The 26,158-nt window shown below is 34.3% G+C and overlaps 2 protein-coding genes across 6 annotated transcripts in view; both read left to right on the forward strand.

Annotated features, from left to right (window-relative positions):
* Positions 1-26,158, forward strand: part of FNIP1 (folliculin interacting protein 1) — a 543,489-nt gene that overhangs the window by 268,822 nt on the left and 248,509 nt on the right. The window lies entirely within an intron of this gene.
* RAPGEF6 (Rap guanine nucleotide exchange factor 6) overlaps positions 1-26,158 on the forward strand; it is a 168,077-nt gene that overhangs the window by 116,667 nt on the left and 25,252 nt on the right. For 2 of the 5 annotated variants that reach the window (XM_081936498.1, XM_081936494.1), the window contains exons 9-25: positions 388-524; positions 1,330-1,488; positions 2,235-2,387; positions 4,753-4,917; positions 5,991-6,098; positions 7,153-7,356; positions 7,757-7,865; positions 9,479-9,722; positions 10,731-10,888; positions 13,735-13,749; positions 14,781-15,021; positions 15,741-16,124; positions 17,922-18,133; positions 18,834-18,957; positions 19,675-19,698; positions 23,568-23,788; positions 24,976-25,167. In XM_081936498.1, coding sequence (XP_081792624.1) covers positions 388-524; positions 1,330-1,488; positions 2,235-2,387; positions 4,753-4,917; positions 5,991-6,098; positions 7,153-7,356; positions 7,757-7,865; positions 9,479-9,722; positions 10,731-10,888; positions 13,735-13,749; positions 14,781-15,021; positions 15,741-16,124; positions 17,922-18,133; positions 18,834-18,957; positions 19,675-19,698; positions 23,568-23,788; positions 24,976-25,167 — 2,850 coding nt within the window. The remainder of the gene's footprint in view (positions 1-387; positions 525-1,329; positions 1,489-2,234; positions 2,388-4,752; positions 4,918-5,990; positions 6,099-7,152; positions 7,357-7,756; positions 7,866-9,478; positions 9,723-10,730; positions 10,889-13,734; positions 13,750-14,780; positions 15,022-15,740; positions 16,125-17,921; positions 18,134-18,833; positions 18,958-19,674; positions 19,699-23,567; positions 23,789-24,975; positions 25,168-26,158) is intronic. The other 3 variants (XM_081936495.1, XM_081936496.1, XM_081936497.1) reach the window with 3 other exon arrangements.

A 26,158-nucleotide genomic window follows, 5' to 3' on the forward strand; every position in this document is an offset into this window, starting at 1 on the left:
AGGCGGCTGTATAAGTCTTTTTAAATCGATACATACATGCATACAAATAAATGCTAACGTAGGAGAATGGTAGTTACAACTTTTTTTGCATAGTGCTTAATGGTAGGTCTTGTTTTTATGCATTTAATCTCTTCCTCCCTCTCTCCCTCAATGTAACCTGTAGTAATAATAACCTTTCCATATGATTAAAGTATATTTTCAATGTAAAAAGCCAGCATTGAATTCAAGTCAGTGAAGTTACCTATGTTAATTACCTTGCATTGATGGATGATACAGATAGAAATTCAGTCTTGTTATGAAAATTAAATAACATTTGACAATGTACATGATAGTTTTACCTTTTAAAGTATATCATTTACATTTAACATGAAACTTTTGTTCCTCTAGAACAATTATTGGAATTTATGCATCAGCTTCCAGCATTTGCAAACATGACTATGTCAGTAAGAAGAGAACTTTGTTCAGTCATGATATTTGAAGTGGTAGAGCAAGCAGGAGCCATCATCCTTGAAGATGGGCAAGAAGTAAGTAGGGCATGTTGCCATAGAAATGTTAATGTATTATACATGAGATACATATATTGTTAAGTTTCTCTATTGAGCAAATAGTATGACCATTTGAATAATGTTTATTGAACCTTACAATACTTTGGCATTATTACATCTATAATGAGAAGTTCTCAATGTTAGTATTCCCTAATGAGTCAGATTAGGTGGAGATATTCTTTTTTGGCTGACAAGCATATTAAAATATCCATGAGGATAGCGAAGCTATATACTCTTGGCATTGTTTTGTGGTGAATATTTAGATTCCACAGTTCTCAAATTCACAAATACTCTTGTACCACTGTACAAGTTGACTCTATTAACATGTATTTGGATAATGTTGTTATACTTTTTAATTTTATGTACTTTATATTTTATGTATACTTACTCTGGATAAAATAAATTCATACTTACAAACCTTATGTTTAGTTTCTCATATCCTACTGCTATATATTTTCTACCTAACCACAATAATATGCCCATTATCCATTTGCAATTATCAGTGGGTTTAGGTGTCATACAAGAGCAGGCTGTTTACCATAAGATAAGATTTTGTAGAATGTAGTATTCAACAGAAATTCTTAAGTATTCATTGATTTCTAATTGTTTTTGTGTAATAAAGGCAATGATCATTAACATTGAATTTAATATATTTATTGTTTCTTGAATTGCCATGTCACTGTTGCAGTGTAAACTGGACTTGTATCAAATCTCATGTTTACCTGTTGAATGAGAATTTTTGATTCATAGCAAAATAACTGAGATTGCATTTTTTTAATTTTAGCTTGACTCTTGGTATGTTATTTTAAATGGTACTGTGGAAATTAGCTATCCTGATGGGAAAACAGAAAGTCTTTGTATGGGAAATAGTTTTGGAATTACCCCATCTCTGGAAAAGCAACACATGAATGGTGTGGTTAGGACCAAAGTAGATGATTGCCAGGTAAGATAGATGATATAAGAGTAAAATACTTTAACTTTGTGAAGCTTGTTATAAACACTCATTATATATTATCCTTTAAAATAATCAAGAGTTTATCCAACTGTGACAGGCCTAATACCAATCAAATTTCTGCTGCTTTCTTGTCCATTCCTAATTTTCTGTGACTAGAAGTCCATTTACCTGATGCTGGATGTAGCACCTATTAGACAACCCATGACCCACTGCAAATACAACTTTTGTAAAGATAGTTGAAATTTCAATTCCACGGGAGTCATGGGTCCAGAATTTGAAAACATTTTTTAAGTTAGCCCATTTAAGGTACATTGATTTAGAAAATTGTTCCTCTATATGTTCATTTTGGCTAATTGAAAGTTACAAAGAGAAAGACAGGAGAGTTTTATAGTATAAACAGATTCTAGAAACAGATTATAACTTTCATTTATAATGTTTTTACTCATAACACTACTTTTTCAAGTAACAACTATTTATTATTTAATCTTTGATTAATTGACAGCTGTTTTCCACTGAAATGTGAATAGGACCATTTTCTTTTTAAAAATCCAGTTCTCAATAAGATCTGTTCTATTGAATGTATTATTTGTGATTGAACTTAACACATAGTTATCTTTAAGAAATAAGCTGGAAATGACCTGATTTTTATTTATTGTATTAAAAGAATTTTTGGCAATAGTTTTTTACATGATATTGCTTTTTTTTTTTTAAATGTCCTTCTTGTTTTGGAACAGTTTGTATGTATAGCCCAGCAGGATTACTGGCGTATATTGAACCATGTTGAAAAAAATACACATAAAGTGGAGGAAGAAGGAGAAATTGTTATGGTGAAGGAGCATAGAGAATTAGACCGCAGTGGAACCAGAAAAGGACACATTGTCATTAAGGTAATCAAAAAATGATATCTTACTAAGGATTCATAAATCTCCATCTTTTATGAATATCATAGGATTGGTTTTCAGGATAAATCTTGTTTCTTATCATAAATGATTATTAAATAACTCAAAGAACTATATTACTGGATTTTATTTATTTAAAGGCTGCCAAATATTTAATAACTCTGAGTTTAGAATTAAAAAAAATAAAAATAATACAGAAAAAGATATATAAGTGGCCTAACACAGACATTTAAACAACAACAAAAATCACACAACAGGGGCTCCATCCATCAACCTATGTGAACAGTCAGTCTTTAATAGTTTCCCGAATATCATTAGAGTGGGAGCTATCCAAATTTCTTGGAGGATATTATTCTAGAGGCAGGTACATAACTGAGAAGAGGCATTTCTTGAGTTCCCCTACATGACACTGCTTGATTAATGGAACCCCTGATTCACTGTGCCCCAATATCACCAGTTTGCAGGAGATATGGTAGGTGGTTTATCAGATAGGTGGTTTATCAGGAGATATGGTAGGTGGTTTATCAGCTAAACTACCTGGCCTTATGCCATTAAGGGCTTTATAGAAGATAACCTTGAACTGTATGCATAAGCTTACAGTTAACCAGTGCAGCTTTATGGAGCAGTGGAGTCACATAGGCATACTGAGGTATGCCCACTATTACCTGTACTCCTGCATTCTGGACCGGCTTGACCTTCCTAGACGTTTTCAAGAGAAGTCCCATAGAAAGTGCCTTACAATGGTCCATGAGGTGACTATGATGACTACTTGAAGGGTCTCCATTCCAGGAAAGAGTGCAACTAGTGCACTAGATGTCCATGCGCAAAAGCCCTTTGGCCACTGCTGTCATTTGAGATGCGAGTCCAGGATAAGTTCCAGATCATACAGCAGTCTTGAATGGGGAAATGCAATCCCATCCAAGAACAAAGATGGAAAATTCTCATTTGTAAGGGGACTCAAATATCAACAGCCTTATAGTCTTGTCAGGATAGAGTCTTAATCTATTTGCTTCGAGACTCACACAGCCTCCAGACATTGGGACAAGCTTCAATAGCACCACCTGCTTGGACCAGAATCAAGATCTAAAGTAAACCAATGGATATAAACCAATGGGTGATTTACTTCTTTATTTAAAACATTTATATAGCCACCTAATATTTAACTCTGGATCACCCGGTAGTTTCATGTAAAAAAGAGGCAAGAGCATTGAGATGTATTGCACTCCATAAGTGAGGGTCTTTGGCCCCAGTCACTTACCCTCTATCAACAGTGATTGAGACTGGCTGCCAAAGAGACACCTCTGCAAAATGGTGTCCCTCAATCTCAAACTCCACAGCCAGTCCAAAAGGATACCATAGTTGATTCTATTAAAAGCAGCTGAAAAATGATCAGTAGACTAATGATAATATCTTCAAAACCAGATCACATTGCAATTGCCCTGAGACTAAAAGCAAATGCAATGTATGACCCCCAGTAATGCATTCAGCCTTCTATTGTTTGGGACAATCCATATTACCATAGAGACCATAAATTCCTGACATGACTGTAACTCAACATGACAGGGTAATAAATTGAAGTCTCCAAGGACAAGCAATTTTGGAGTTGCCTACACTAGCCTGACAAAGGAATTCTTTGATTCATAGATATATAAAAGAAATTTAGTATTTGAATATGTAGAAATAGTATGAATTATAATGCTAAATAAATATCTAGAAAATTTGTACAGTTAAATGTCTATTTGTAGTATTTATTAGTAAGATTTATGAATAAAATGAGTTATTGTAGCTTATTATAGTGACCTAGTCTTTGTCTAAGATTCTAGTATCTTGCTGATGTTAAATAAGACATCCCTGTAGTTACCTGGGCACCTGACAAATAACAGCAAGTATATTTCTTTTCCCAAAAAGGAAGATAATATGGGTTTTCTGTTCTGATCTCTCCAAACTCTCAATTTAGATTATCATATCTATCTTTCTCCTTACAGTGAGTGTTGGGTTAAGAAACTGCCACATCTTGCTTCTCGGGCCCAGCTGTTAAAAAATAATTGTAGCTAGGTTAGAAATGCATTAGTGATGCATCAGAAATTGGAATGGTAGTTATCACATTTAAGTGCATGGGTGAGAAAATAATTGTTTATCATGAAATAGTAACAAGGGATAGCAAATATTTATAAGGAAGGATTTTAATATGAAAAATTTGGAGGATAGGTGGGCAAATGTTGCTTTAGCATAAAAGTTTATGAATGACATTTAGGAATTGAATTTATGTGTCACTATCTCTTATTATATCATTGTTGATAATACTACAAAATTAAATTGTCAGGAGATTCACTGCAATCTCTTTGTTTTTAAGGCTACACCTGAACGCCTCATTATGCATTTAATAGAAGAGCACTCTATTGTGGATCCAACTTACATTGAAGACTTTTTATTAACATTCAGAACATTTTTGTCAAGCCCTCTGGAAGTTGGAGACAAACTTTTAGAGTGGTTTCAGGTTGACAGTCTCAGGGACAAGGTTGGTTCCTAAATTAAACATTGTTAATTTGGTGTTTCTAATTGTCACATGTTTGAAATAAATGTTACTTCTACTGATGAAAACTAGTTAAATTTTTTGATGCACGTTATTGGATGTGTTTTATCTTCTCTGAAGTATATTGAGAGATTTCAACAGGAACAAATTCTATGCAAATATTCATGCTCTGCTGTAGCATCCCAAATTAAGCTTATTCTGGTTATTATTAATTTAAATAAACATACTTCAATCTAGCTAGCTTTTGCCAAAGGAGGGTTCAAGTTGTTTAAAAAAATATGTACATTCAAAGTGGACATATTTTATATTGTCAAAAAAACAAGCAATGAATAATAAAGAGTGGTAGGATTTCCTTCTGATCTTTGTAATAGGCTATGTAATTCCTGGACAGAAAAAAAGTAGTTCCATGCTCCTTCATTTACTTCAGATGGACACTCTATATGTATAAAAAAGTTTTTTAAAAAAATTACTAGTTGGTGTATTTGAGAAATTGTAAAGTCATAAATAATGTTGATTTTGTATACAAAGTTACTGCAGTTCAAAACCTGGAGTAACATTTTATGTGACTGGGTATTTCTTGCTATTGATAAAGTTATTGGGAAATGGCCAATATAGAAGTAATTGAACTGTAATGTATAGCTAAATGGAAGAATGTATTCCTGTTTTCGTAGCCTTTGAACTCATTATCAGCATAACAGTATTTGGAAGTTTGGGGCATTTAAAATGTCTCAAAGTTGCAAGAAAACATCCATAAACCTACAGTATTTTCAATTTGAAATAATTATTTAAAATTATTATATTTAATTCATGTATTTAATTTTTTCCATGTCATAAATTATAATTTTTAAATTCTGGTAGGGCTACTTTCAAATCCTTTTGAAACTACATGAATCCTTGAGTCTCTAAGGGTTACTGTATTGTATTGTACTAATGATTTTTCTACTTTTTTAAATTTCTAATTTAAACTCATAAAATGAAATGATAAACAGTTTAAGCATTGTTTTATCTAGAAATAGCAGTAGAATTTTATTGAAATGTCAACTTATATTTGTTCTTAGGTTACTCGAGTTGTACTGCTATGGGTGAATAACCATTTCAATGATTTTGAAGGAGATCCAGCCATGACAAGATTTTTGGAAGAATTTGAAAAAAATTTGGAAAATGCGGTAGGACCCAATATAAACTATTATACATTTTACATTTTGTATTTATATCTTCTAAGACCTCTTTAAAAATTAAAAAACAACTGTTCAAAACATTTTTAGAAGGGTGTCCTACAAATCATTCATATTTATGTTTTGAATGTCATTCAGGAAAGTGTGTATATATATATATGACCAAACTGTTGGACGTTTATTTTTACATCACAGTTTTGGCAAATAACCTAGAATCAAGGTCATCAGGAGGATAGTCCTGTGCAATCTGAACATTACACTGAGTAATTTGACTGTTCTTCCCTGTGGTTTCTGATTCACAATGAGGTATTTTATGCCTATAGAAAGCTGCATTCCATTTTTTTAGAGCTGACGGGTTTTTGGTAGAAATCTTGTGGTCCATGAGTACCACAGGATGGCTGGACAGGACTCTACTCTTCTCAATATTTCTTCAATTGGTCATTTGCTCATTTGTTAACTTTGGGTGTTGAAAGATCTATCCAATCTTTCAATCTGTATAGAGCTGTTTAATTCCAAAGAAACTGGACTTTGTTCTTTATATCCCAAGAAGGTAGATATTTATCCATAAATATGGATGACAGTGAGAACTGGTTCTTAACCGAAGTAGTTTAAGTTTGCACTCCCTCTCCTGCCTACCTGGTGTCATAATTCCTTCTAAGGGTTCCATTGTTCTCACATTGTTGTTAGAAATTGGCAGTAGTAGTCAGAGTTGTGCCTAATCATGATTGATATCCATGGTGCACAGGATTTCTGTCAAGAATCTAGAGCACAGGTGTCAAACCCTCGGCGTCACGTTGCTGTCATGTGATATTTTGTGAAGTTTTCCCCATTTGCGGAGTTGGGGTGGGCGTGGCCTGTGTGTGACGCATCTGACCCATGGGCTTCCAGTTTGACACCGCAAATTTAAACTCCTATTCACAAATCTCCTATCAGACAAATTCAATGACTGTTGAGGATTAATGGTTATATAAGTTCCCCCTTCATAATTAGGATTTCATGTTGTTTAGAACAGAACATTCATGTTTGCTTGTCTGACCATTTACAGAAAATGAAAGGACATCTCAGGTTATTAAACATTGCATGTGCCGCAAAAGCAAAGTGGAGACAAATCACCTTGCAAAAGCCTTCTAGAGAGTCACCACTTTTCTTCAGTCTTCTTGGAGGGAGCGAAAAAGGTTTTGGTATTTTTGTAGAGTCAGTGGAATCAGGAAGTAAAGCAGCAGAAACTGGGCTTAAACGTGGTGATCAGGTGAGCTTAAATTTTAACAGTTATATTTTTTATCTATTTTGTTAAGTGACACACAGATAGGCATACACATTTAGCTGAACATACTGGCCAAGATATTTTCTATTGGTTTTAGATGCCCCCCCCCCCCCCAAATACATCAGTATCCTTCCAATCATAAGTAGAAAACTTTGTTAAACTGTGGCTTTCATTTCTTAGTGAAGCCAAACCATTAGATATGTTTCTTATGTACTGAGAAAAAAAGAGAAAAAAAAAGAACTGTATTTGATGATGTTTAAGATGAATAAAATGTGATTTTGTAGTCAAATTACAAATTCGGTCTGAGCCAATAATAAAGTTATCAAGTAAAGTATTTGCGAAGCATGATGTCTTACAGGCTTAACTTGTTTGTGTTGCTCTATAGGTAATGGAAGTAAATGGGCAAAACTTTGAGAACATTACATTTTCAAAAGCTACTGAAATCTTGAGAAACAATACTCATCTTTCCATCACCGTAAAAACAAATATTTTTGGTGAGTATCTTGCAGAGATGTTGACCAAGATCCTAAGTGCAGATAATTTTTTAAAATTCTCCCTTGGAAGAAAAGAGATTGGATTATTAAATGATAAAATAAATGTGGGGAACTTTCTAATCCAATACAACAGGTAAATATCATAGCAGTTAAGACTGCAAGATGTAAACAGTCTAATTTATAGGCTTGCTGTGATAAGTGCCACACAATTTTTTTAGCTGGGCTGGCATGCAGTAATTTGAGCATGATTACCTTTCAGAGTTACTTCCAGATACTTTCAGTTGAGTTCAGAGATACCTTTTCATTTACTGTACATCTCTGATGGAGTACAGTTCACGTGTATACACTGCACAGCTCCATCATCTCCATCATTGTCTAGAGCAGGGGGTGTCAAACTCAATTTTATTGAGGGCCACATCAGAGTTGTGTTTGACCTCGGGGGTGGGGGGGAAGAGTGGACATGGCCAGGGTGAGCATGGCTAGCTCTATGTCACTTGTGTCTGAGGTGCCTCTGGTGGCCTGAGCACTCTGTCAGTGAAAACAGGCTGGTGAAATGTTTTTGACTGTGATGGCCTCCTGCAACCCTCTGCCAGCAAAAATGGAGCTCGGAAGCCAGAGGGTTGTAGGAAGCTATCACAGCCAAAAACAGAACTCGCTAGCCTGTTTTCACTGGCAGATGCACCATGGGCGGGTCCTTCACTGTTTCCAGGTTGGCCCCGTGGGTTAGACCTAAGCATCCCGTGGGCGGAATTCGGCCCCTGGGTCTTGAGTTTGAAACCACTAGTCAGAGGTGGGTTTTAAATCCTGGCGCTACCGGTTCACTCGTGCTCCGCGTGCAATGCTTCTGCGCATGCGCAGAAGTGTCCGGGGGGGTGGGCGGAGCCTCCTGCTGCCACCACTACTAGTTTGCCTGACCTGGGAGCAACCCACCTCTGCCCTTGCTCTAGAGCAGTGGTCTCAACCTTTCAGGCTTAGTGAACTGGCAGAGATGGCAGCAATGGCGGCAGGAGGGTGGAAGAAGGGATTGTTTCATGCACGTGCACACCACTTTCACAAATGCAGTTTTGCCCACCATTTCTGGGGCCCAGTTCCAAACTGGCTGTGGCCCAGCAGAAGGGCTACGGACTTGGTGTTGGGGACCCCTGGCCTAGAGCACTTTTAGGATGGGCAGAACTAAAGTATTGTGAGAAGGAATTTAAGGTATGAGATTTAAGACATCTATTTCACTCCTTTAGCCTCCCACTTCAAAATTATGAATTCTCTTGTGGTGGTGTATGTTATGAAGTTACCACTATTATAATAACATCTTACTTTTTTGATCCATCTAATCTAGTTTTATATAACAATCATTACCCATAACTTCTGGGACAATTGGATGTTTAATTATTTAAAAATAAATAGGTGGTCATCAGCTGGAAAAGTTGAATAAAACTGTCATCATGCTGCACATCATTAAATTGCATTAATGTACAGCAAAATTTCTATAAAGAGAATTTGATAAGTTTTACTATTGTCTTTGATTTACTGTGAATTTTAACTACCTTTGATACTAAATACAGTTTTAAACAAGCACTGTGTTCTAATAAAGGAATATATTTTCTACATTTTTACAGTATTCAAAGAACTACTTAGTAGGATAGGACAGGAGAAGAATGGAGTTCCACATATTCCCAAAATAGCAGAAAAGAAAAATAATCGTTACTCCATCCCAGATATTCCTGGAGATGTGGAACAAATGTTTCCACGTGAGAAAGCAAACAAGAAACTGAAAGCAAACACTGTGTCTGGAGGAAGAAACAGAATCAAGAAAATTTTAGACAAGACAAGATTCAGTATCTTGCCTCCAAAACTATTCAGGTATGATAAAATATTGCACTTTTCTTAAGGGAACTGAAAATGTTTTGAGATTTGTGAAAATGAGTACTACTGGTGATCCAACTTTGTACAATCTTTTTATCCAGTCAACCCTTTTATTTAGTTCTTGAGATTTTTAAAGGAAATTCTGGTTTATCGAATTCTTCAGCTGTAGTGCTAATAAAAATTAGAATTTTTACACTAAAGAACTCACTTTCACTATTCCAAGTATGATAGTATCAATACATATGCAAGAACATAATGTCTAGATTTATTAACTGAATTAAAAGTTATCTTTATGTTGGGATCTTACTAGCATTCAGGGGAAGTTTCAATTCAGTGTAGAAAAGGAGTTTGCATTCTTTCAGGTTACAGGTAATGATGGTATTTGGGATAAATTTTCTGTTGCTAAGCACCGTGGTCATAAAGCACAAGGTCTCATGACTGTGCTACTTAGCAACAGCAGCTCTGGCAGTCCTTGGTTAAACAAGAAACATGTGGGTCATTAATGAAGAACTCAAATGATCCAGCTTCCTGCCAGCTGCTCCATTGACTTATAGAGGAGGTTACAAACTGTGGTCACATGCCCATGGGGCACTGCAGCGGTTGAAAATCTGTACCAAAGGCTGAAGGTGCAGATCACAGTTATATGGGGTGCTGCTCTGACTAGAACTTCAAGGACTCATAATTACCCTTATTCAGTGCCATTGCAAACAAAAATGGTTGCTGAATGAGTAGTTGTTAAACAAGGACCACTTGTATCATAGTCTTGTCTTTTATACCAATTCTAAAAAGGCCAAATAGAATAAATGTTACTACTTAATCCAGAGTTCCATAAATAATCTATTTCTTAATCTATATCAACAATATGACTGTTTTATGGAAGGAATATTTCCATCTGTGTCTCTTAATTTCCAGACTTTTAGCACTTCCTCCATCACTTATGTTTTTATTAAAATAATCTCTTTTCTGGATCATCTATATTGACAGCTTTCTAATAATCTCTTACAGTGATGGCAGTGTAAGCCAGTCACAAGACGACAGCATTGTGGGAACAAGACAGTGCAGACACAGTCTGGCAATTATGCCTATTCCTGGCACTCTTTCATCTAGCAGTCCTGATCTCCTGCAACCCACAACTAGCATGTTGGATTTTTCGAATCCTTCAGGTGAAATAAGTCTCTTTTTATTGTGATATGTATCTAAAGTTCATCTTCAATTGTAAAAAAAAGCCTTAGTTGTTAATGGTTGTTTATAAATCAGTATTAGGAATATTATGAGTTCATTAATGGCATATTTTGCCAAGATTATAACCCACCTAAAACTAATGGACTCTGGGCAGTGCAATAAAGTCAGTTGTAAAATAGAAGAATGAAAGTAAAAGTATAACGTAAAGTACCATATTTTTCAGAGTATAAGATGCACCTTTTTCCCTCAAAAAGGCTGAAAATCTGGGTGCCTCTTATACACTGAATACAGGATATTTTGGCTCCCGAAACTCTGCCCCCTTCACCAAAATGGCCGTGCATAGCTTTTAGAAGGCTTCCAGAGAGCTCCTGGTTGCTGGGAAGGGCAGAAATGAGTGAAAAACGGCCCATTTTTTTGCCTCCCCAGCAACACATTATAAGCTTTCTAAAGGCTATCCATGCCCTTTTTTTTGACAAAAAATGGGCCTGTTTTCGTGAAAAACAGGCTGTTTTTTGCTCCCCCCCCCCGCACTCTACAAACCTCCTAAGGGCTATTCATGCCCTTGTTTTGGAAAAAAAAAAACGGGTCCGGTCTCGTGAAAAATGAGCTGATTTTGGGAGGTTTGCAGAGTGCAAAAACTTTTTTATTTTATTTTCCTCTTCAAAACCTTGCTGTGTCTTATACTCTGAAAAATACAGTAATATTAAAAGACAATAAACTTCACCATAGATATCCTTATCCTTTAAAATATCCTTAAAGCCAGCTACTCTAGTTGTAAGGGACGAAACTGACAGTAGAGCAAAATTGCTTTAATTTGTTTATAAAATATTATCAGGATTGGGTGTGCTTAGAGAGGGATGTTTGATAACATAAGGGGCATGTTAAGAATGCCTGATGTTCAAGCAGAAGGATGCTACAACAAGCCCTCCTCTCTTGATCATAGGATTGAATGGGTTTAATTCTGACATGGTATTTTTGACATGTCCTGGAATTGCTCCATTAAGGGCTTCCCAGGTAAATATCTGTTCAGAAACTGGATACAGAAGCCAAAGAACCTAGAATTCACACATTAATTTAGGGGGTAGTGTGATTCAGTCAAGAATAACTACCACAGTTGATGTTATTATGTTGCTCAGATATTGATGGCTGTCAACTGATCCAGTGGGCTTGGCCAGGATGTCACTGTGTAAATGGATGACATTAATATATTGATAATATCTCACCTCAAGCTACCCTCCCAGCAGTTTCATATATATGTTCAGTGTATTTGCTATAATATTTTGATCCATCCTTGTATATCTGGATAAACCGTAGTATCATTTTTTCTAGCATGTTTAGATAAATGCCAATACTCTGTAGTTAAGTAAGAACAAGAATAAAATGCACCTATATTTAAACAGAATTTGTTTAAAACAGAATGTATGCATTTATAGGAAATGCAAATCATACTTATACGATTACTAATATCTTTAATTTACAGATTGTACTAAAAGCCAGATCCCATAGGTCAGATGCAATACAATGTGTTTTTTAATACTTTTTTCTCAGAGAAAAATGTACTGTACTTAGGAATGTTAAAAAGATTATGCATTGGAAAAAGAAAATGTTTAAAAGAAAATGGCAACTAAATTGAACATTTAATGTAATTTACATAATAAATTGGCAGTGAGACCTGGCTTTTGGAACACTCTATAATATAATTTGTAGAATCTGGAGAATATGAAATACTGAGAATTAGCTATCTGCTAATTCCATAATAGACAAAATTATGCATTATTCCAAAATGCCTAAACTGGAAAAGAAGAACCTGTGGCCTTTTAGATACTGCTGATCTGCTGTGCCTTATCATGCATTTTGGTAGTTCTGTTTCCCCAATATCAGAAGGCTACAGGTTCTCTGCTCATGCTATACATCAGTCTTAAAGTGTGGTCCTAAGATTCCAATTGGTTTCCCAAGACTCTGCCAGGGACTGTGAAATCAATATTATATGCCAGCCTATGTTGAAAATAAATAAAATTCTAAAATCCTATCAAATAATTGTAAGAAATGGTAAACATTTGAATTTTTAATGCAGTAAATAACCAAGTTAATCCACGGGGGAGGGGAAGTTCTTTTGAGGTCCTCCATAATGGTTAAAATTAGGAAGGTGAGTCCTAAGAGAAAAAAGTTAAGTAACATGGATTATAGTATTTAGGGGTGGGGTACTTTTCTTGAAACAGACAAACCATTCAATTTAATCTATAATTATTTGTTTATTACCAGCCACTGAGTTAGATAATTTCTGCTCTAGAGGTTATTCAATAATTTGCAAGCTTGTGAGCTCCTATCTAAACTCGTTCCCAAATGTAGTTCAGGTTTTTTAAAATCTCATTATATCTGTTTTCATACTTATTCCTGGCAAGTTTATGAGAGAGAGAGAGACTTCCATAAAAAAGTCTTTGACTTGCTTGTGTTTCTGTATATTGTTTACATTTTTATCTTTAAATGCAATTTCAGCACCATTTGTGTGTAAAAGTGAACCAATCTGGTACATAGGTTAAGGCAACAGGTTTATACACTGAGAGACTGGGAGCTAGTTTAGCTTTGAGCATGAAGACAGTTGAGTGATCTTTGGCCAGTCACTCTCTCTCAGCCCTTGTAGGAAAACAATGGCAAACCACTTTTGAAATCTTTCCAAGAAAACAGCAGTCGCCAGGAGTCAATATTGATTCAAAGGCAGACTTGACTTGTACAAAACATTTCGATTTTATTACAGGAAATTATGTAAATATTTTTATTTGTGGCATAACATCTAGATACTGACTTTCCCCCTTTTTTCATTCTGCAGCAGTTGGCTTTTACTGTAAGTATCCCAGAAACTCAATGGTTTTTTTTATAAAAAAGTGAATGTTTTAATTGTAGTATTGATTGATTGATTGATTGATTGATTGATTTTTTTTATTAAAATTATTTGTTGCCCACCTCATCTCAAGGCTTCATTGATTACACTATTTCAGATAGTAGATTCCAGTGTTGCTCCATGTATTTTTTTAAAGCTACCATCTCAGGAAAACATTCATTTAAACAAGCCTTCTAAATGTTTTTCTGTATGTAGGGAAATTGTTTTTATATGAATAAAGTTTATGAATATGGTTCTCTCTTAAATCTACAACTGAAATACAGTGAGAAAGTTTTCAACCTTACGTTTTCTTTGCACATTTGAATCATATTCTAAGATGGGACTCTGCTTGGCACAGTTGTGTATCATTCTGTAAAGGTTATTTTATAAATTCAGTCTTTTGCAGAGAGTTTTGTATATTTATGTTTGTTCAGAGTAGAAACGTACGAAGAAAATAAATGTCAGTTCATTTAAATTATATGCCCTTGCCCTCTCTCTGTTGGCTTTTCCAAACCAGAAGGCATATCATATAGCAAAACTGTTTAACAAAGAATGAATTATCCATAAGGAAAAAGCAATCAATACACTATACTTGAAGTTTAGTAAGCTTTATTGATTCACGAGACACTTATTTCTTCTCATAATCCATGTCAGGTTAACAATTACAGTTCTTTTCTTGGTAGCACTATAAAGCAAAGTATCATATAAACAATAATCTAGTTGATAGCCATTAGGAGGAGTAAAACATCCAAAATTGTTACATCCCTTTAAAGGGCTTTTTAAAAGGGGGTTAGATCTCAAGAGAAATGGCGTACACAGCCAGGTGTGCTTTCTTTATCCAATAACAAAATAATAAATACATCTTTATGGAAAGTATTTTATTGCAAGTCAGTTTTCTATAAAGGCTAAAAAAGAAATATGTATAATTAAAAATAGAAATAATACATTATCCAGGGAAATAAGTTAACGTGTTAACTCTTCTATTTTAATCTCAGACATTCCCGATCAAGTTATAAGAGTCTTCAAAGCTGATCAACAGAGTTGTTACATTATCATCAGCAAAGACACTACAGCAAAAGAAGTTGTAAGCCACGCAGTACATGAGTTCAATTTGACAGGAACCCCAGAGACCTATTCTCTGTGTGAAGTTTCTGTGAGCACTGAAGGAGTCATCAAACAGAGAAGGCTTCCCGACCAGTTCTCAAAGTTAGCAGACCGAATTCAGCTCAATGGGAGGTAAATATTTCATTTTGCAATGTGGATAGAGAAGAAAATGCTAAAAAGAGGTAGCATTTCTTACTGTAACAGATTTTATTGCCTTTGATTTGATACATAGTTGCCAGATTATGTTAAGTAAACCAAAAATAAAAATGAAGTGTAACACCAACAGGTATTTTATAATTAAAATATAGATAGCTCATAACATGAAGTATAAAAATCATAAGAACAAAATAATAGCTGAGAAATACTATATCAGAGATAAAAATATTGACTTAACCTAGCTCTAACCTTAAGATTGTACACTAATGCACTCCAAAAAAGAACATGGTTTCTGGGAAAATTGAAAAATCTGTTTAGAAGAAACTCTTAGAGAATGAATGTAGCCATGGCAAGATGGTGTAGACATTTAATGATGTTTTTGTGGAAGGTCAACCATACTTTATATGAGTAATTTATATAAAAGCCTTGTGATAGGTAATGAAGAGTAATGGGCAAAAATACCTAACCTCTCCATTTGTATTAATGAACTTTTCTCCTATCTTTTTCCTCATTCTACAAATCTGCATCTAACCACAGTAATTTTAAAGAGATGTTGCGAGCAGCAGGGTGAAAAGGAAATATTTTGTCTTTGATAGAGGCAGTTTCTTCAGTGTTATTTAGCTTATTACATTGGACTAGAATTCTGCAAAGTTATTAACTTGTTAAATTATGCATGCTTCTCACTGTATTTTTAGGTATTATTTGAAAAATAATATGGAAACGGAGACTCTGTGTTCAGATGAAGATGCTCAAGAATTGCTAAGAGAGAGCCTAATCTCACTTTTACAGCTGAGTACTATTGAAGTGGCTACTCAGCTTTCAATGAGAGACTTTGAATTGTTTCGAAACATTGAGCCTACCGAGTATATTGATGAATTATATAAGCTGTATTCTAAAACAGGAAATACTAACCTGAAACAATTTGAGGATGTTATTAATCAAGAAACGTTTTGGGTTGCTACGGAAATTCTATCTGAAACAAATCAGCTGAAAAGGATGAAGATTGTAAAACATTTCATAAAAATCGCTCTTCATTGCAGAGAATGCAAGAATTTCAACTCTATGTTTGCTGTTATTAGGTTGGTTATTTTCTTTTAAAAATAAAAAAGGAGCAGGAAACTGCAAGTGGAATATATGTGGCTTTGAATATCATAGGCTTTATCCAACAAACTGAAAAATTATTTGCAGACTTAAGATGAACATGATACCTAAATATTTATTTATTATTACTGATATTAGTGAAATTTTAGCTTTTTTAAAATTTAGTTGTGGATACTTAGATGCATGGAGTAGAAATCCATTTGAACAGTTTTTGTTTGATTTTTACTTCTCAAACAGTAATAGCCTCAGGAGTTGGCTGATGCCTGCCCGCAGCTCCTGTTGGCCTGATTGTGCTCTATGGTGCCAGTCTGTGGCCCCTGAAACCCTGCCCACACTCATCCACTTGTGGCACCTACGCATCCTGTTCTCTCCCCAATGCTCCTTGCGTAGGACTCCCTTCTTGTTTAATGACTGGTGTGTTCCTGGAATTATGACAGCAACTGGGAATGTTGGGATTTCCATTGCTGAACGTTGCAGTCATGTGACATTGCACTTTACAATTGCATCAATTGGCAATAGAAATTCCAGTCCCAATTGCCATGGCAATCCAAGGACTTTCTGTAGTGGGGTTGAGGGCTAGACCTGGAAACTGAGGGGTGGGGGTGGGAGGAGGGGGAATCCCAGAACAACTTCCGTATTATTGCCAAGAAAATGGACATGTCCATGTAATCATGAAAAGTTGAGCTTGACTCAAAAGGATCTTTGTATTTGAAAATATTAGCAATCATATCTACTTAGTTTTTCATTTGGGTAGAAATTATTTATAGATAAATGCTGCCAATATGATTAAGTATTCCAGAGATTACAAGTCACAATTCTGCCACGATTTTAAATCATAAAGTAGTACATTGTTAGGAGAGCCAGTTTGGTGTATTGGTTAAGGCATCAGGCTAGAAACTGGGAGACTGTAAATTCTAGCTCTGTCTTAGTCACGAAGCCAGCTACGTGTCCTTGGCCAGTCACTTTCAGCCCTAAGAAGAAGGCAAGGACAAACCACTGCTAAGAAAAACCTTGCCAAGAAAACTGCAGGAACTTGTCCAGGCAGTTGTCAAGAATCCAAACTGACTCAAAGGCATAAAATAATAATAATACTTTGGTAAGAGTTTTAAGGCTATCCAGAATATCTGCTTAATCCAGTATCGCTATAGCTATTATTTATCACCTCCAGTGTAATGTTAACTGCAGTTTGAGGTGGAAATCTGTCTTCCACTGAAGAGATGTAAGGAAAAAAAAGAATGGTTTTGTTACATTATGGTGGTGCTCCATCACATTGCAAGGAGAGAAGCAACTTAGAACTGAGGAGAAATTTCCTGACAGTTAGAACAATTAATCAGTGGAAAAGCTTGCCTCCAGAAGTTGTGAATGCCCCAACACTGGAAGTATTTAAGAAGATGTTGGATAGCCATTTGTCTGAAACGGTATAGGGTTTCCTGCCTAGGCAGGGGGTTGGACTAGAAGACCTCCAAGGTCCCTTCCAACTCTGCTATTGTATTGTATTAGATCTAAAATTGCAAAATCACATCTAAGTAAGATGCTGTTGTGCAAGAAGTAGTTTTCTCAAAGCTCAGAGGGATTTCTGTAAGTAGTTTTGTAGGAAATCCTTTTCAGGTAGGAGTTGCTGGCTGTCCCATAGAAAGCAGTTAGAGCACCTATGCTTTTGTTAATGTTGCTGTTTTAAAAGTATATGTTTTTGATAAAGCACATCAGTCTTTAAAAATATGTGTTTTTGATGAAGCACATCAGTACAATACTAACTATTAAATTATTTCTTGCAGTGGTCTTAATCTGGCACCAGTGGCTCGACTCAGAGGTACATGGGAAAGGTTACCAAGCAAATATGAAAAACACCTTAGAGACCTTCAGGATCTTTTTGATCCATCTAGGAACATGGCAAAGTATCGCAATATCCTTAGCAGTCAGAGCATGCAGCCTCCAATTATTCCACTATTCCCAGTGGTTAAGAAAGATATTACCTTTCTACATGAAGGTAAGTCTGGACACATACATTAAAAATAAAGCACATTCAGTTATTTTTATTTTAAAGCTCTGTGGCCCACCAAAAATGAATTTCACCTTTCCACTATGAGTAGAGGCCTACCGTACCTATGGAATATACTTAGTCGCATAATCAGGTGTTTAGATTAGATTTGTCATTTTTGTACACCTATTGAGTCCTTCCCAATGACTTGGGATAAGCAGATGTTTTACTATTGTTTATTAAGCTTTTATTCCACCCGGCTTCCAAATGTTATGAAGAATAAAGTATGTAATTAAAAAGATGTTTCTTGGATTTAGACCTGTATTTAAGAATCGATTCTCAGACTGAAAAAGTTGAAAATTCTAGGAAAAATAAACATCTCTTTCCCAAAATAACAAGTAATGGTGGAAATTAAGATAACTCCCTTGCAATCAGTTTCTTTTATTATTGAAAATTCAAAGGCGGTTTAGATCCATTGTTATATGTTATTTTTGCTGACAACTACTGATGTTTAAAAAAATAGGTGTGGATATTTTGGGATTATGATTGGCACCTCTCCCTTGTCTTAAAGCTTCTTGCGTCTTCTTGCTTGCATTCAAGGATATTTACATGTAATAATGTGTTGTGATACACAAAAGAACTAACTTGACAGCCTCAGAAGTATGTTCAAAAATCTTAAATGTTTTCCCCACATATTTTAATTGTACAGGAAATGATTCAAAGGTGGATGGTTTGGTAAATTTTGAGAAACTGAGAATGATTGCTAAAGAGATACGCCAGGTGGTCAGAATGACTTCTGCTAATATGGATCCTGCTGTGATGTTCAGACAAAGGTATGGCATTAGACATAGAAAAGTGTGGAATATAAATAATTGCATGTTTGTACTTCCATGTTTATCTTTTGTTTAATTTCATTTGTTATTTAAATGTGAATGGAAAGCAAACATATATGTTCTGTTAATTTTCAATACTTGCCTTGAGGTCTGAAATGCTTATATAGCTAATAAATCTTTTTTGTTTGTTTGATATATTGCAGTATATAAAATTTTAGATTAGGAGTCTATCTTGCACAAAGTAGAACATAACTCAGCATATCTAAATTAAATCATTTTTAAATTGATAAATTTGTAACTCAATATTTATTTAAAATAGTACTGTTGGGTCTAAAATTACGTTAAACAGATAGTGTTCATTACCTTTGAATCTTCTACATATGAAAATAGATGAAAAGGGGACTATTTCTAGAAAACTATACCCACATTTAGCTGGAAGCTCCTCTGCCTGTTGTCCTGTTCCCCAAACATGGTTCTTGAAGCCCAGATCCTTGTTTTTTGTGTGTTCTGTGTTCACCATGTATTCTAACAAGTTTTGTCTCTGTATTCCATTGTAAAAAATTGTTTTACTGGTTTGAAAGTGTTTTTACCTGATCAGAATTTTCATTTATTTTTCCTGTCTACATCCTTTTCCTTTCTGACTCTCAACTGTGATTTTCCCCCTTTTGCTTTCTTTTTTTAAATACATGCTTCATTGTATATGGCTCTTGGTTACAGGAAGAAGAGGTGGAGGAGTTTGGGGTAAGTGCGGAGATTAATGCAACTAAGACTTAAAGCAAAATTATGCAACTTTTAACATTCTGCATCATCATTAATGCATGCACCTCAACAACAGCATGCATTTTATTAACCCTGCAATACTTTGTTCTAACTATTTCCAAATTTAAGATAACACAGGTTTATGATGACAAATTGGAACCCACACATTAATAAAATCAAAATTATATGCAAATCTTAGTGTTTTTATTTATTTTAAAGTCCTTGAAATTTACTCAATTTAGGCGCAGATAAAATGTTTTTATTGACAGCTGATTTATTTTAAGTACTGGTTGAAGATTTTATAAAACACGGACCACACATTTACAAATATCTGTGAATGGATACTGAGCAGATACACACATGACAGAACTTTAGAGAAATTCCATAACTTATAATTTCTTTGAAAAATAAGCTTGCTTAATGTTTAGGAGTGGAAAAGGAATGACTAAATGTTGTTGCCATGAAATGTGCCAGGAATGGCCTATATAGAAGTTGAGAGACGCCCAATTCCCACAGATTAGAACAAGTATCTTCAGAAGCCATGTATAGCTCTGGGTTCATCAATATTACAAACTTGTGCGGAAGTTTCGCTACAGCTTAAGCATGCCCATTATGGAAGTGATCCTGCTAAAACAAAAGAATTCCAATAAGACACAATAAATTTATTTCCTAATGTATTTGCACTCAGCATATCTGAAATGCCATATTCATGTACATAGAATTTGGCATTATTTATGAAATTCAGCTGTGTTATTCATGGAAACAGAATCAGCACCAGTCTATTAGATGTGTGAATTTAGGGACTATGATTCGTTTTCTTTCCATCTTTGTATAAGTAGCAAAAACAAAAAGTACACCACATCTTGAAGTCATATTTATGATGCAGTGACCAGACCAATATATTGCAGTCTTTTTGCTATCCTGACACAATAGTATGCAATGAGGCCTGTATTAAGACCATCTGGATATGCATCAAAGAACAATTGTCAGTTTGGTCTAGTGCTTAAGCTAGAAACCAGGAGACTGTGAGTTCTAGTTCTGCCTTAGTTTTGCAAGCCAGCTGGATGAGTCTGTGCCAGTCACACTCTCTTTCAACCCAACTCCTCTCACAATGTTGTGAGGAAAATAGGAGGATGAAACTATGTTGGATATGTTTGCCGCCTTGGGTTATTTATAAAAATAATAAAGGTGGGATACAAATATATAAATAATAAGAAACAATGTATAATATAGTGAGAACTTCCTTTAGATTATTTGTATTTTAAACTTGGAACTTTCTGTTCCCACAGGGACGGGGGAAGATGTTGCAGAGAATGAATAGTTATTTATTCTTGATTGCTTAGAGTAGGAATATAAGAGACAAAATCCCATTTCCTTCCAACCAGTATAAATGGTTACTTTGAAAAAACCAAAGAACATGAGCTTTATAATATGATTGTTTTTTTAAAAAATACGCATGCCAATTTTCAGTTGGCGAACTGTTAAAATATATCTTTAATGTTTCCATATCAGTCAGGTAAATTGGTTTATAATCTTGGATGTTATTATTTAGTTGTTTCACCTTTTCAGCTTGTGGTTTGTGAAATTCCTTTTGAAAAATGTGTGCAACATTCTAAACCTGTTGCTTTTTCTAATGTTAATAAATTAGCAATCGGTTTTCATAATATTACAATTTTGCATTTATTTAAACCCATTTCTCCATTATGTGTATTAACTTAACTTTGTATGGCTTGTTAATTCAATATCCTTTTTTTCCTTCCCATAGTTCAAATTAATGTATCTTTTACCTTTACAAAATCTTCCAGTGTTTATTGTTCAGCACAAGTATTTTAAAGGATATGCCATTGAAATACTGCTGTGCTGGTATAAATGCTTCCAAAGTTTGAAAATCTCCTTCATGCAGATAAGATATTTTGGTTGATGAATTTACACTCTGTATTTAATATTAGATATTTTAACTTTGAATTGTATAAGCATATCAGAAAGTAATAAATGACTATCTTCCAAAGAAGATTGTGAAGCATATGTTGTACGTAGCATCAGCTTGAAATTGTTATAGCTTTGAAATTAGTTCTTATTTTTTTTGTTTTCAGAAATATTAAAAGAGAAATTATAAGGAGTCTGAGTACATCTGAAACTTTAGTAGCCTTTATCAAAATGAACAAGAAATCATTCTCATTTGATCTCAAACTCACATTTTAGAATCTGATATTTGCTCCTCTCTTTTTTCAGCTTTTTCAGCTTTACATTCTAGAAATCAATCATTATTTAGTTTTACTTCTCTCCTTCTATTGCATTGCATGACAGAGGTCCTAAATCATTCTTCATTCCTGTCTTGTAATTTAGAGATCTTCGACAGCTTACCAGAACACCCATTATTGATACTTTTTCTCTTGCCTTTAAAAACAAGGAAGAAAAACTTCAGATTCATCTTTTTTAATTGTGAAATGTTTGTATCTATGCCCTCTTTAAAATATATGTTGATAGTTTTAAATTACTGTTTATTTGACATCTTGGAATAGATGACTTTAAGGACATCTTGGAATAGATGACTTTAATTTAATGATGAACGTGTGTTTTTCAAACTCTTGCTAGAAAAATATAAAGAACATTCAACACTATTAAACATTAAATATTTGCCATACAAATAGGGCCTGTTGCCCTCCGCAAGTACTAGCAATGCCCTTTGCTGAATTTCAGGATCTTGTTGAAGAAGTTTCATGTTGCATAGTTGATTTTTAAAGGATGTAGGGGTTGCTGGTAGAGAATCAATGTTACTGCAGCTCATGCCAAGTATTATTACTTTATTTAATATTAGTCATATTGTTTAAACTGATCAAAGTGAAATCTCAGTTGTACTTTATAATAAAAAAGTGGAGGATTGGAATTGTGAAAGAAAATGGCTTGAAAAGTAATACAACTTGTTTATATTCACAGTTGTCCATATTATATTTTAAATACAGTGAGAAAAAGTAAAATAGTTCATGTCAAAACATGTTCTGATTATTCAAGCACAAATCATAATCCATTCATGTAGCTGAGGGGCATTGTATTTACTTTCTCTCCAGCAGTTTCCTCCTTTGAACGTCAACACAAAGTCTTCAGTTCCAAGCTTGAAAACTGGCATAAAATAACAAAGAAGATAGTCCAGTAGTACACATAGGTCTTTCATACATAAATCTGTTCATGCCAGGAAATATGTTTGCTTCCTTTGAGAAATAGCAGTATAGTAGTAGTAAATTATTGCAAGTCTCAGAAAACTGTCAAATTAATATTTCTTGACAAGCGATACCATTCAGTTTGTTCATAAAGATGTTAAGAATACTGAACCAATGTTCTGTTATGCAGAATATTGTTACAAGCAAGTGAATATAATATGAAGACATTTCTCCTTATTTTTGAAATTATGATGTTTATAGTATATTGTCTTTTCAATTTCTCAAGCTCAGTAACAGAATGGAAAAGAAATATGGTTAATAATCATTTTGTACTTACTTTAGATTGCTGGGCCAGATTACTTTTAATATTGCTGAATTTAGAAAAAGTCAACACGTAACTCCATATTTAAGTTTTCAGTTCAAGTCTGAAAGGACCCTGGCTTCATTCACTAGAAGGAACCTATGTCGTATTTTGCCCAGTTTTTGTTTATTACACTCTTTATTTAATATGTTTTTCTGGATTCTGTTACCGGTTTTGTGAGTTACTTTGTAAACCAATGTGTTAACATTTCATCTCTTTTTAACTTGACATCAGCATGCGCTTTTAATAGAAGAACATTTTGCTTCTGTTTTCTGCTTTGATTCTTCATAATCAAAGCAAAGTTAAAACATAATGGCTGTCTTATTTTTCAGGTCACTGAGTCAGGGTAGCACAAATTCAAACATGTTGGATGTTCAAGGAGGGGCTCACAAAAAACGTGCTCGTCGCAGCTCTCTTTTAAATGCAAAGAAGTTGTATGAAGATGCTCAGATGGCCAGGAAAGTCAAACAGTACTTATCCAACCTAAATGTGGAAACAGATGAAGAAAAAATCCAGATAATGTCACTTCAGTGTGAGCCTACATACAGCACTTGTAAGTTAAAAAAAAAGTTTGAAAGGGGCGATGTTTTCACTAAATAAATATGTGAGTCCTTTAAAACAGGATGTTATACAGAATTTTCTGAAAAGACCTGATCTGTATTATCATGTAATAATTTGACTTTTGATTGAGTTTGCATAAAATTGCAAAGGTTCTTTTTACTAGTAATCTTTGTGTTTGCCAAAATTCTCTTAGTACATTGGACTGTTGCCAAGTTAGCACTTTGCAGAATTAAGGAATAATAAAAGTATGAATGCCAAGAAAAGAAAGGATGAAATATCATCACAAAAGAACATTAATTATACTGTTATAATGCAAAATGGGAAAAAATAGATTTCTTATTAACATAGATTTAATATGTAAATAGTATTGCAATCAGACATTTAGAATGCATTGATGTATATTACATTAATAATAAAGCTTAAACACATTTTGGTAATTAATTCCGAAATGCAGTTTTCAGTTCCTATATGTGTAGAACAGCACAATTGATACTTAATTTGAGAAATTACTTAGTTTTATACAAATGTCAGACCATCAAGCATTACATGGTTATTAGCCATTTTCTTGGAAATGGACCTTGCTTGATGCTATGCTATTTGTATAAAGTTCAGTAAAGGGTGAATATATTCTTTATTTCATTGTAATTATCCATGTAAGCTCCATATTTAATAGCAATGTCTTCATAATTTGCAGTAACACCAGGTCTTTAATTTACTGAGTACTTAGGGCTATAGTTTTATTCTTTTAATGTTAAAACCTTAGTCTCTTAGGAATAAGAAGGACATGAGGAATCTATTGTTCCTGGTAGCATAGCAACAAATGTAGAATTCAATATGTGTTCGTACTTGTAAAACAGTAATGAAAAATGAAATACAATAACTTGTATGCCACCTAGTGGAATTATGGACATACCTTTTGAGGAACAAGTATATTCCTTTGCATTCAGATCAGAAAACTGGATTTAGATTTAGTTATAGGGGAGTGGACCTATAGCCATTTGTGGGACGCCAATTAATCGTAGCTGTGTTATATTCTCCTGATTTTGATGGCATAGCTTGTTGTATAATTGACTCAGAGGTACTCTACTCAACATGTCATTTAGTATTTCAATAGCATCCCATTTAATATTTTAATTGTGATGCCTGGGTGTGTGTTATTCCTTTTCTTTCCAATGTCAGTGACCAAAAATTTAAGTGAAAGACGAGGTACAAAAGCATCAGAGATGTCTCCGATGCCACTGAGGTCCGTTGGCCAAACCACAAAAGCCCACTTACATCAGCAAAACAGAATGAGTCAAGTTCTTCAAGTTCCAGCCGTTAATCTGTACCCCATTCGGAAAAAAGGACCAGCAAAAGACCATGTCGTTTTTAGTGAGTATTTTTTCTACATTGTTCTCTTTGGCGGTTCATACACACAATAAAATACATATTTATAAAAAACCTTATATCAAAACATAACATAGCATTAAAAAAAGGAAAGTCTTTCAACTCTGATCAAAGTTGAATCTAAACTTGCTGTTTGTTAGTCTTAACCTCTGCAGTTTTAATTTGCGCTACGTTTTCTGAGTTTTTGGACTTGAAATGCATCTTGATTCTAGGAAAAGAGGTTTATAGATGATATCTAGAAATAATCATCAAATCACCTTGAATATCTATGGAGATTCTCAGTCATCTAGGTCATGGTTGTCCCAAAGGCGTTTTTTCAAAAGGCAATTGGACTTTGTTCTTCCTTGAATACATTTCAAGGAAACTGAACAAGCTTCTTGAATGAGTAGCGAAATGTCTTAAAAGAAAAACAAAGTCCAATTGTCTTTTGAAAAAACACCTTTGGAAAATCACCTTGAGCTCTCCTTGATGGAGATTTCGTCTTGTACTAATAACCAAAAATCTTTAATTTATCTGACCAGTAAATATACAAAACTGTTTCTGAGCACATATATTTGTCTTTGTTTCATTACCATAAATTTAGGCAAATGAGCTAATATTATATATGATGAATAATCACATAAATTCAAATCATGTTCAAGCCTTTGTTTAATAGTTTTTGACAGATTGTAGTCTGAAACAACTCTGAAAACATTTTCTTTTTCTTTATTAGTATAAATCTAATTTGGATTTTTCTTCCTGCCCTGCAACAATGTCCCTTTTCATGTTTGTGGAAGATATTCCCAGTAACATATAAAATTTGATTTACAATTAAAATTATAGTGGGAGTTACTTTGAGTGGAATATGGGCAATATATTTCAAAACTGTCCTTTGAAGTTCTGGGATTGAAAGTAGAGGTATTATATATGAAGAGAAGAGAAGATAACACATAATAGACACATACACACTCCCAATACAAATTTAATAAAAGTGCAG

This window comes from Natrix helvetica, assembly GCF_964273705.1.
Source record: "Natrix helvetica genome assembly, chromosome: 1".
Taxonomy (NCBI): domain Eukaryota; kingdom Metazoa; phylum Chordata; class Lepidosauria; order Squamata; family Natricidae; genus Natrix; species Natrix helvetica.